This window comes from Ruditapes philippinarum, unplaced genomic scaffold (assembly GCF_026571515.1).
Source record: "Ruditapes philippinarum isolate M1 unplaced genomic scaffold, ASM2657151v2 ctg1091_1_1_1_1, whole genome shotgun sequence".
NCBI classification, from domain to species: Eukaryota; Metazoa; Mollusca; class Bivalvia; order Venerida; family Veneridae; genus Ruditapes; species Ruditapes philippinarum.
Genome location: NW_026864412.1, coordinates 74,735 through 88,304, shown reverse-complemented (window position 1 = coordinate 88,304; position 13,570 = coordinate 74,735). Strand labels below are relative to the sequence as shown.

The 13,570-nt window shown below is 33.5% G+C and overlaps 1 protein-coding gene across 1 annotated transcript in view; it reads right to left on the bottom strand.

Annotated features, from left to right (window-relative positions):
* Window positions 1-11,634: 11,634 nt before the first annotated feature.
* The window catches only part of LOC132725481 (uncharacterized), a 47,186-nt gene continuing 45,250 nt past the window's right edge, over window positions 11,635-13,570 (bottom strand). The window contains exons 7-8 of the mRNA XM_060710619.1: window positions 12,781-12,804; window positions 11,635-11,681 (exon numbers count right to left, since the gene is read on the bottom strand). Of these exons, the coding sequence (XP_060566602.1) occupies window positions 11,635-11,681; window positions 12,781-12,804 (71 nt within the window). The remainder of the gene's footprint in view (window positions 11,682-12,780; window positions 12,805-13,570) is intronic.

Below are 13,570 nucleotides of genomic sequence, written 5' to 3'. Positions count from 1 at the left end.
TCATTTAATAATATATGTAGTCGTCAAACAGTCTTTTTTACACTTAAAAGATTTTCCGCGATACCCTCTGCGAAACATAAGATACCCAAATACTTAGCCCTGTGGAAAGTCTTAAGATATGTTAAAAGTCTAAGATCTGTCTTTTCACACCATAACCTATTTAAGCAATTGGAGAAGAATTTCATAAGACATGTTGTCTTTCATTCTAATCCTGTTTTTTTAAGAATATTTGAATTGCAGCTGTATATTTAGAATTATAACATGTATATATATTCTGAGAAATAAAATATGTTTAAACTAAGCAATTGGAGAAAAAAATTTCAGTCTAATACCATTACTCATTTCATATTGTTTTAATTTGAAAATTAAACCAGGATGTCATACTAGGTCAAATGCTTTTGAATGTCCCAAAATACCATGCAGATTGGTTGTTGTTTTTTCCAACGAAGTCGATGATATGGTTAAACTGTAGAATGATTATGAAGAAAACTAGACTGCAAATGGTATATTAAGTTGTAATAAAGAAAGTTTTTAAATGAACAAAAACATCCCCTATGCAGCTTATGATTTAAATAGGTCCATAGTTGGATTGATCTGACAAATTGCTATTTATAAGAGAGGCATAACATTTGCTAGCTTCAATTTGTTTGGATATTTTACCTTCATGGAGAGATCTATTGAATAAAATACTAAGGGGAAAACAAATACTATTACACGTTTCTTTTAAGATTCGATGGCTAATTTGGCCTGGGTAAACAGCTTTATCATAAATCAAATTGGAAATTCTGAATACCGTATTTTAAAGTTAGCCATTGTAAAGGATGCACAAGCTTCATTGACAGAACTCAGAAATGACCAGTCAGTATTTTGTATTAAATTATTGAGTTCTTTGAAATTTGCGCATTTAAAGTTCCAAACTCTACGCTAATATTTAGTTTATATCGGTTTTCCAAAATTGATAAATGTGTAATGTCCGTTGTGGTTAGTTAAAAAACTCTAGGGGTATGTACTATTTCAGAGTTATAAACGTTTACATATTTAGAAACTGCAAAAAGGTGAGTATGAGCATAGGAGTATGTCGGTTCGCATATCAATCCTCCAAATCATTAAGTTATTAAATATCATCAATTTATGATTATTGTTATTAAGTTGATCTTTATTGAAATCGCCAGCAATAATAATGCTATCACAATAATTAACTGCTTGTTCTGTGTATCTGTATTTATTTATTATAATAATGAAAATTTGACTACAAGCGCATTCACGATCGTTAGGAGAATTGATCATAAAATAGTAAACTATTTACTGGTTCAGCTTACTGAAATCCAGTGTCAAAATAATTACCTCAATACGCAACTTAATATTCATAGAATTTTGAATAAATAGAAATAGTCGACTTCCGTTAGGTTCCCATTCCACATATCCGTTTCACAAAATGGAATAATAAAGCTTGAAAATTGATTTTAAGTAGATTTATGTTCTCCGATGGGTTACTTCTATTACCATTAAGATATCATATAAAACAAGAAGAAGTCGTCTTTCAACTTGAAACGAAAAGTGTAATAACGGTTAGTGAATTATGCTGCCGAAAGTGTGCAGTTCTAATTATGTGTTAAGTAATGTGTAGTAAAAAGAATGCAGCCGCCAATGGGTTTAATATGGTCATAATAGTGAAATGTTTTATAAATTCTGTAAAAGTGCTCGCTTTGACGTTTTGCCCTATTCATATTAGACTTGAATTTTTAATAAACCGATATTGAAGTTACTTTTCATAAAAATCAAAGTTAAAGAGTTGATGTTTTACAACTTGGCTTTTGAGTTATATACCCTTGAAAATGACCTAAATACTACGTTGGGGGGCAGATAACTCAAAAAGTAGGATGGTTACCTCCAACGTTTTGCATAAATTTGTTAAAATCATGATTCTCATTATATATGCTAAGTGTAAGAAACATATATGCGTTTGCCTAATTTCTGTCTTTTGTCTTAATAAAAATTTCTAAAAAAGTTGCTATAACTACGATGTAAAGCCGACATACCAAAACAATGATAGTGAAAACTCGATATAATTCCGTGTTTTAACCATCGTAATTTCGATCTGTATCTATTGTTATGACGTGTTTTCGTTATTTCAGTTTTCATCTTAATTTCTTTTTTCGTCTTTTCATCACCGCATTTTTTAATTTTTAGTTTCTTAGAGTTTGTTTAATCTTCCCGAGAGCTTCTTCTGATACTTTTATTAATTTTACATCTCCTACTTGTTCATGTTACACAAGAAGAACAGTTTTCTCCATGACAGAATAATTTCAATGTATCAAAACTGTTCTGCTGATATTTCAAATATTTAAAACAAATATATTACTTTTGTCAATCGAATTATTTTAAAATTATAAGAACAAAACACTTAATTGTCACCAAATTGCCTGAACTTATTACATGTATTATATTTTTAATGTATACTTACTGATTACGTTGTTTAAACCTTAGTATCCTTTTTTCGTTCTAATTAAGTTACATCTAAAACGTTTACCCAATAATCGGCTTAATTGTTTGAAGGTTTCTCGCATTGTATATGCGATAGGTATGATAATACCCCAACATGTGTAGCAATTGTGATTATTGGTGACAAACATATTTAAAGAAAAAAATCAATACATGTGGTCAGTAAACATTATTTTCATTATAGATTTTACATAAACTTTGTAAAGACACTTGAAAGAAGGAAGTATTAAAAAAATGAAAGCGTTCACCAAATTGAGTAGATCTATTTGTACAATATAAGATCAATATCGTGAAATCATTCTACAACCTTATTTTCATTTCTTTACAGCATGGAACGTTGTCAGACCAAACAAATAATGGTAGGAAAATTTCAGACCCTGATATGCTTATTTTCAAAAACCGAAAGTAGTCCGAACTCCTACTTCCCTTTATAATTACAATAACGCCGAAAAATCAAGGGGAGATCACTGGGTAAAGATAGACGCATTAATTGTCAAGCCTTCCCGGGAAGAAAAAAAGAAATTTATCAGTGTTGTAGTGGCGCTGGCACTTTTAGAGTTATTTCAAGGCGTCGTCCTGCATGTAGCTTTACTGGTGACACAAGAACTCTGATGTGTTTAGCTGTATTATTTTAAGCACCTGAATAGAACCACCGACTCTGTGTTAGATAGCCTAATAACGTCTTGGCGGACAATTGCTTAATAAATAGAAAATTGAAAAAATATATATATACATGTATTATCTGCTTATAATTACAGTGTAAATTGCTGAGAACTACAATTGAGTATAAAGTCATCAGCAGCATGACAACATATTTGCCCAGTCTCGTTTTTTAAACATGTACGAGTTTTTATACATATATCAATTTATATAATTTTGACCAGGCTTTAGGGACACTTGTGATAAATGTTCCTGTTATCGTCTCATGACATCAATACGGTGTAATACAACAGATAATTACAAAGACTATTTAATGACGTGACGCTAAAACTGTTTATATTTATTGATATAATTATCACAATACCACTTGAAATACGAGTACGTATTGTTGGCACTGGTTCGTGTTCTTATTTTAGGACAGTGTAATATATAAATCAACAAAGAGCAAGACAGTAACTGAACTTTAATAACCGAACTGAATATTAAATAAAACACTTTATCTAGAGCAAATATCAAACCAATTGTATGTCACAAGCCTTAACATGAAAATTCACTTTTTATCAGACTATTCATAATATGGTGCTAACAACAGGGAATTGTCATGTAAAATGCTCATAACATAATATTGTTTTAATATCTGTTCTAGTCAAGTCTAGTCAAACTATGCTCACACCTTTGCTTAAATCTATCCTCTTTTAGACAAAACGACAAAGAATAAAATAAAACATATAAACAAATTAAGAAAAAGCACAAACACACAGATGCACACGCACGCACACCAACACACGCGTACTTACATGAACGTACGCACGCACACGAACACACATTTTTTAATTTAGTGAAATACATAAATATTCAATTTAATATTCAACTAAAAAATATGTCATAATTATTATAAAATTCAAATGTTCACAAATTTTTAAGACATTGATACATTTCGAATATACATGTCTATTATAAAAGTACTATAATATGAAATATAATAAACTGTTTGAATTCGTCCACAACTGAATACTACACGTATAACAAGCATGTCGGTTACTGTCTTTTCTGAAGTTACCATAACATCAGGTTTGGTTTGTCAAATTTTAGTTCAGTTTGCTTAGACTTCCGTGTCTGAAAAAGTACAAGGCAATTAAATCTCTGATTTCAGTAAACATAAAATGTGCAAAAATTAATACTTTGCGTAACAATAACTATTAATAATTAGTCAACGCAAATTCAGGGATGAAAGTTATTGTTCTTACCCATTTGCAATCTTAACAACAAATGCTAAACATGGTTCAGTTTCGTGAGAATCTTCCATTCGTTATATCATTTTTGTTGTTTCTTTTTTAACTTTTTAACAATTTAACTTATTATATGGATCAGGAATTCAGCGTGCTTAAATAACTGCAATATAAACCTATTGAACTATGAGTTGGTAGGGGTAGGGATAGGGGTAGGCTAAGGGCAGGGCAAGGTGGGTAGGTAGGCAGGCAGGCATGCGTGGATGGGTGAGTGAGTGATTGAGTGAGTGAATGAATGAATGAATGAATTAACTAATTAATAAATTAAATAATCAATAAAAAAGACAATACACCATTCAGAGTTGGAGTCGGTGACGAGGATCTTCCTCCTGAATTTTTTCGTATTAAATCCTAAACAGATGAGAAAAAAGCACTCTTTTGTAACAGCTATGTAACCGTGTACTATTGAAGTTTTTTTATATAAAACAAGGCATATTTCTTTTATAATCTGAATCGTCTTAGCATTTAGAATTTGATTTAATCTGACAACAGCATGGTCATTTATCGGCGAGAATCGAGTATATATAACAATTTTCGATGCATTTACAGGTTATTTCCAACCATTTAAAAGTATTTGCTAGGATTTTGATATTTATAAGTGTTCGTTTAAACTTTTAGTGTGAGCAGGCAAGAAACAAAAAATCTCCAATTGCTGCTAAATTGAATTGTTCGGGATTAATTTATGTGAACATCATTTTTATGTTTTGTTAAAAGAATTGTGTGCGGAGGATACGTTTTGGTTGCCCTTCCTTATCAACCTTTTCCTATGTTTTGATACTCTACATGCAACACTGACGAAAGCTTTTATATACACATCAGATGCCTGAAAATTCGCTACTTGCTACAAGGCAGCCCCGACCCCATAACATAAATTTACATACATGTATACATACATTACATACAGGCAATTACTACTTGAGAGATATATACTTAAAGTTTAAATCATAATGTATTCATCAGTTACCAAAACACATGAAAGAGCTCTATGTCCTGACCAATAGAGTGATATAGATTTTTATCCGTGGGTCCCCGTTAATAACATACATTTACAGATACATGATTCAAAATTTTCGAAAATCAAGCAATTTAGCACAATTAATATAAGGCCACGACTTGAATTTTCACTACCAAAATCTGCATCATTGTAAAATGTACTTGAAACTTACTTTTCGTTATATAACTTTATATAATATTAAACGTTGTGGTTTACTATGGAGGCTATTCGTTGCCAAAATACAGCCTTTGAAACTTGACAATGCATACTTTGGTTTTACTAAACAGATAAGTAATAATCTAATTGTCAATCCGATAGTTACATTCTTGACTGGTATTAAGCATTTTGATTATCTCGATTTGATAAAATAGAAGCTGTTACAGAAGGGTGAACGTTTCAGTTTACACGCAAAACGCACGCTCGGGAAAAAACGCATGCACGTTGCACGCTAAACAAACGCAGGTTGAACGCACGTTATACCAAACGAAATACGCAAACGCACGCAACACGAATAACGATATACGCTAAACGATATTCACTTTCTCGAAACGCTTTGAAACGGACGCAAAATAAAACGTTTCGTCCAAACGTTTCACAACGTTCGACAGCAATATTTGCCTGTTATATTCATATAAAACAATAAAGTTAGTAAATTAAAATAGTCTTGATTGTTTAACATGAAACATTTATATTTTCTATTATTTTTTGTTGATATAACAATTGATCTTTACTATATGTAAAAATGTTTAATTGGTCTTTGGAATTTCAAACATTTAAAATAACAGTAAAACCGACCGTTAATTACCCTTCACAAATAAGAAAGGTGTCTGTGAAAACAATGTCGAGGGGATATTATGGAGTTTTTATCTGTATATATTGCGCTAATTGACGTAACCTTTTATAATGATCTCAAGCTCAATTTACTGAACAACAAGTAGCGTAGACTGTAGTGTACTGTACAATCATATGAAGTTGCCTACAAAATTATTCTTACATCCTGTCTGCTACTTTTCACAGAATGTTTGAATAACAACAACTTTGAAATTGAAGAGTAATTAAATCCTTGGCGTCTGTATAATATAATTAAATTCCTAATTTCCGGTGTGAAAAACGCGCGCGTCGATGTCCGGTGTTCATGATACTTGAACATAAAGTCACAAACTAGATTGGAATGTTAGAGTTAACAACACTAAAATTATTTTCTTGATATAGAAAAGATTTTACTTGACAAAAAAAAAAGAAATGTCAAATATTATCATACAAAGTTTATCATCATTTATCTTAGACTATAATTATGTTCTAAACCAATAACAGACGCAGGCGCACGCTTTTTAAACGTTATGGACGAAACGATAAACGGACGCATACGCACGCTAAACGATAAACGCTCTCAAACGCACGATAAACGATACACGGAAAACGATAAACGTAAACGCTTGTAAACGATGCACGCTTGAGTAAGTGTTTCATCAAACGCACGTTGCACGATAAACACACGCACGTAACACGTAAAACGGACGTAAGAAACACGCTATTTTTGACAATCGAAACGTTCACCCTAACTGTAACATGCAACATAGATAAATTGCAAACTGTATTTAGAAATGTATAAATTTAAATTTGCGACATGTAGTAATGTAAATGATAGCACGTACACACCACGTTTTATGCTGTACATCATGACGTTGAGAGTGTAAATGGATCAGTTAACACTCCCAAACGGCGCATTGTCATGCGGCGTGTTGTCGCAATGTCACATTGTCGCTCGATTCAAATTGAACGATTGGCTTATCAGCCAAATGACAGGGCGACATCGCGACAACGCGCCGCACCACAACGCACCGTTGAAACAGGACGACAAGACGACAGCATGACATTTTTTTTTGTGTTGTCGCTTGCGCCAACTAGACGCACAAAAGCGTACCAAATCAGTCACCATAGAAAATAAAGAGAGATAACTCTTACTGTACACAAACATATTTCAAATTAAATAAAACTTTTTATATGTCACAGACATGTACATCATTTGCATAACAGTTGAATTTGAATATCATCTGATTCTGTAGCAAAGGATAAACAAGTAATGCAAAAGTGGTTAATATATATTGTAACAATGTAACAACGTTGGCATAACGTCATAATACTGATAATGAGCATAATAAAATGCAAACACTAAAGTTGATGAATTTACGAATAGGAATATTTAGACACACCACAACTGGTAGCCAAGCTGTTTAAGACGTTATAACGGTATATATTAGAAGTATATATTAAAAGTATATGCGTTTCACAATCAGCGGTCAGTACTAGAATGCGATACTTGGCAACATAATAAGCACGTGCCTTCTTTCTCTGAAGGACTAAATTGGGTGGTAGAGAAAACAACACATTTTGTACTAAGTGACTAACGGAACTATACAAAGGTTACTGTTGATAATTAGGTTATATAATCCAAATCTTGTGAATTGATCCCATTTTAGTGTTGAAATAAATATGCAGTGTATCCAGGCATCTCTGTTTACCTCCATTGAGAGATATTTTGAGTCATAGAATGTCAATGCTGGCGTAGGTAAAAGTCTTCAGCGAACTTCTTTTTATGCATTTTACTAAATCAATGACAGCTTTAAAGGCTTTGTATACATGCTGTAAATAGATGTTTGCTAGACTTGCTGTATTTCTATCCAAAAGCGAGAACTAATTTTTATGTACAAAAAAAACTACACAGAACATTTACTAAGTTTTGTTAGTAAAGGCTTTCTTAGAGATTAAATAAGCAAGGTAATCAACATACTTAATTTTGGACTCATTTAAATAGTACTTTTGAAAAAATATGGTAAAATGGGAAAATTTATCTAAACAGTATGGTAAAAATAAAAAGTTATGTACGAAAGGGTATATACAACACACTATTGTTTAAGACTTTTTCCTTGTCAAGTTAAACAAAGACACTTGGGGTGTGGAGCTCAAACGCCTTTAAATTCCAAATTTGAATACGGCAAAGCAGGGAGCCGATTTCAAATGTGTAGAACGATTTTGTAAATGGAGTTAAACGGCGATTATCATGATGTTTATTTCGCCTGTTGCGTTGTTTATATTGATGTTGAAGTTTAAAAAATACTATCATCGTAGAGAATAATATCTGTTTCGATGGACAAAAGGATTATGTGAAAATATTTGAAATGGATGAGAAATATAGTTATTTTGACCTTAGGCATACGGATTTTTTCCGGCGAGCATTTTTATCTTGTGTCTTATGATAGACGTTGAAATCTGATTTCTTTTCTAAAATGGGATGTTGAATAACTTCTTTGAAAAACATTTACCCTCAAACAAACCCATTAAAGTTAGGTTGAGACAGGTGAAGTTTTTTGTTTCTATTTCAAAGAAATGTAGTATCTACAGCGTTTCAAAACTTATAGGCCTATAATCATTTCAAGTCGCTAATGTTGACTGAATGAAGACAATAAATGGCTATCATGCAAGTGAATAACTGTTATGATTTTCAAACACCTAAATTGTATGGTTAACTGTAACTACGCCCGTGCGTGTTCTTGTTTGTCTTACTTTCTTAAGAAGAACAAGTCGCTATCAGTAAAAACCGTAAAATAAGCGGATAAATACGTTTATTTACGAAGATGTAGTGGGCGGGAAAATGGGCGGAGCTTATCTTATCTCTATTGCTGGATTATGCTGATTCGAATCATGATGGTTTGCAAGCTTAAAAAGTAAATTCTGTTTTGTCGGCGTATACACGACCAATGAATATTCCGCATGTTATCATGAATACTTGGTGTTGCTACTCTCAGAAAACCAGTTAATGTTTTGTCATTAAACAAAACGTAATTTGTTGAAATATATGTTAACAATGTTATATCGGCAATCTCAATCCACGAATGCACACTGTAGTTAACATACACAGAAAAACAATTGTATTTTGTCCGTAAACAAACTGTTCAACTCTGATCAACAAGGCTGGATTTTTGGCAACAAATAGCCTCCATAGTTAACAAGCACGAATGCCATAAAATATTTTGAAAAGAAAAAGCAATTTAGCAAGGTAATTATGAGGAAACGACTTGCACTGTCACAGGCGAAGTTTGTTACACTGGGTATTTAAATTTACTGGAATAGTACATTTGTACAATTTGTTATTAGCAAACTTATCCTAGATTTTTCATTATATAACGGTACATATTATTGTATCTGAGTTTTAAGAACTCTATGCCGTGTTGTGAATGTTCTTTGCCTTTGTAAGTTATAATGGATTAAAGATTGAATGTACACTTTCAAAATACCGGTATTTATCTTCAGAATATTTACACTAATTGTAAACACGTATTCATATTTTCGGTAGAAATGAAAAGCCTTTTAATGTACAATTCAATATCTAAATACACAAATTAATGACATACCTTGAAAGGAGAGGTCTGGTGACGATGACCTTGAACCTAAAATAAGAAGTACAATTACTAACATATTTAAGCCGGTTTTAGAAAGAAATGAGAATTTACACGTACGTTGCATTAGTAATTAATGAATTTAGGGAAAAAATCAGCTACCCATTACAGATTTATGAAAGTAAGCGAGAATGCAGTGTTTTTTGTTAACCGACAACTATTTTCTGATGTATCATTAGCGCCAGTGCGATGTTCGTGAAGTTGGCAGCCTAGCTGCCTGGCAGCCTAGCTGCCTGGCAGCCTAGCAGCCTAAAGAAAACTAAGAATAGTACAAACATGAAATCATCGGATATGAATCGGAAGCACATACTTAGACCATTGCACGTCTTATTTCAGTATCGCGATCTTTATTTTTTTAAATATTGAACTTTGTTTTTTTTTAAATTTTGACGCTTCGAAATTTGTGAAGTTAGCAGCCTAGCAGCCTAGCAGCCTAGCAGCCTGGCAGCCTAACAGCCTAACAGCCTAAAGAAAACTTAGGAAAGTACAAACATGTAAACCGTCGGAAATGAGTTGGTAGCACATACTTAGACTATTCCACGTCTTTTGTCAGTATCGCGAACTTTATTTTTTTAAATATTGAACTTTGTTTTTGTTGTTGTTTTTTTACACTTCGAAATTTGTGAAGTTTGCAGCCTGGCAGCCTAGCAGCCTAGCAGCCTGGCAGCCTGGCAGACTAGCATCCTAAAGAAAACTTAGGACAATACAAACATGTAAAAGTCGGAAATGAGTTGGTAGCACATTCTTAGACCATTCTACATCTTTTTTCAGTTTCGCGAACTTTATTTTGTTATATTGAACTTTGTTTTTTCTTACTCTTCGTTTTCTTTAGGCCGCTAAGCTGCTAGGCTGCCAGGCTGCTAGGCTGCTAACTTCACAAATTTTGAAGTGTCAAAAAAAAAAAAAAAAAAAAAAAAAAAAAAAAAACAATGTTTAATATTTAAAAAATAAAGTTTGCGATACTGAAAAAAGACGTGGAATAGTCTAAGTATGTGCTACCGACTGCTGCTAGGCTGACAGGCTGCTAGGCTGCCAGGCTGTTTGGCTGCTAACTTCACAAATTTCGAAGTGTCAAAAAAAAAAAAAAAAAAAAAATACAGAAAACAAACATAGTTCAATATTTAAAAAAATAAAGTTCGCGATACTGAAAAAAGACGTGGAATAGTCTGAACATGTGCTATCGACTCATTTCCGACGGTTTACATGTTTGTATTGTCCTTAGTTTTCTTAAGGCTGCTAGGCTGCCAGGCTGCTAGGCAGCTAGGCTGCCAGGCTGCTAGGCTGCTAACTTCACAAATTTCGATGTGTCAAAAAAAAACAAAAAAAAACAAAGTTCAATATTTAACATGTGCTATCGACTCATTTCCGACGGTTTACATGTTTGTATTTTCCTTACTTTTCTTTAGGCTGCCAGGCTGCTAGGCTGCTAACTTCACAAATTTCGAAGCGTCAAAATGAAAAACAAAACAAAGTTCAAAATTAAAAAAAAAGATCGCGATACTGAAATAAGATGTGCAATGGTCTTAGTATGTGCTTTCGATTCATATCCGTCGATTTCATGTTTGTACTATTCTTAGTTTTCTTTAGGCTGCTAGGCTGCTAGGCTGCCAACTTTAGGCTGCTGGGCTGCTAGGCTGCTAGGCTGCCAACTTCACGAACATGCCAGTGCGTATATAAACTATAATCTTGTAACAAAAACTGACATTGCAAGTTCTTTTGAACTTATTTTAGATTAAAAACAACAGTAACTGTTACCATCTGGTGTCGAAGAACGAGCTCCTGAAATGATACAATATATATTTGTTATAATAAGTAAATCTTAACAATGTACGTGTTTATCTTATACAAAGCTTTAAGCGATCGATAACAGTTTTGAAAATTGTTTTTCCTGTTACTGTCATAATTGATATATTCTTATCAATTGGTTTATCTCATGTGTAATCAATTTGCAGAAGTTATGACACACATGTTGCGGTTTACTATGGAGGCTTTTCGTTGCCTAAAAATAGCCTTTGAAACTTGACAATGCATAGAACAGATAAGTAAAAATCTCATTGTCAATCCGATAGTTACATTCTGGTCTTTGGGTGTCCGTGGCCGAGGTTAAGGTCGTTGACTTCAAAACACTTGCCTCTGTTGCGGGTTCGAATCCCGATAGGGACTTTGGATTCTTTCTTGTGAAGAAGCTCTCCAACTAGCTTGTGGAACGTCGGTGGTTCTACTCAGGTGCCCGTGTGCCTGTTCAAGCCGGAAGTAATGCCCGGAACTCACCTGAGGTTTTCCTCCATCAGTAAAGCTGGAACGTCGCGATATGGCCTAAACTGTGTCGGTGTGACGTAAAACCCAAAACAAACAAACAAACAAAAACAACAAAAAAACATTCTGGACTGGTATTAAGCATTTTGACTATGTCGATTTGATAAAATAGAAGCTGTTAACATGCAACATAGATAAATTGTAAACTGTATTTAAAAATGTATAACTTCAAATTTGCGTCATGTAGAAATGTAAATAATAGAACGTACACAACACGTTTTATGCTGAACATCAGGACTTTGAGAACGTAACTGGATCAGCTAACACTACCAAACGGCGCGTTGTCGTGCGGCGTATTATCGCGATGTAACATTGTCGCTCGGTTCAAATTAAATGATTAGCTTATAAGCAAAGTGACAGGGCGACAACGCGCCGCACGACAACGCTACCCATTACAGATTTTTGAAGGTAGCGAGAATGCAGTGGTTTTTTGTTAACCGACAACTATTGTCTGATGTATCATTAGCGCCAGTGCGTATATAAACTATAATCTTGTAACAAAAACTGACATTGCAAGTATCTTTTGAACTAATTTTAGATTTAAAACAACAGTAACTGTTACCATCTGGGGACGAAGAACGAGCTCCTGAAATGATACAATATATATCTATTATAATAAGTATATCTTAACAATGTACGTGTTTATCTTATACAAAGTTTAAAGCGATCGATAACAGTTTTGAAATTTTTTTTTCTGTTACTGTCATAATTGATATATTCTTATCAATTGGTTTATCTCATGTGTAATCAATTTGCAGAAGTTATGACACACATGTTGCGGTTTACTATGGAGGCTTTTCGTTGCCTAAAAAAACAGCCTTTGAAACTTGACAATGCATACTGCGGTTTTACTAAACAGATAAGTAAAACCCTAATTGTCAATCCGATAGTTACATTCTGGACTGGGGGTGTCCGTGGCCGAGGTTAAGGTCGTTGACTTCAAACCACTTGCCCCTCACCGCTGCGGGTTCGAATCCCGATAGGGACTTTGGATTCTTTCATGTGAAGAAGCTATCCAGCTAGCTTGTGGAACGTCGGTGGTTCTACTCAGGTGCCCGTTCATGCCTGGAATAATGCACGGAAGGGCACCTGAGGTTTTCCTCCATCAGTAAAGCTGGAACGTCGAGATATGACCGATACTGTGTCGATGTGATGTAAAACCTAAAACAAACCAAAACAAAAAAACATTCTGCACTGGTATTAAGCATTTTGATTATCTCGATTTGATAAAATATAAGCTGCTAACATGCAACATAGATAAATTGCAAACTGTATTTAGAAATGTATAACTTCAAATTTGCGACATGTAGAAGTGTAAATAATAGAACGTACACAACACGTTTTATGCTGAA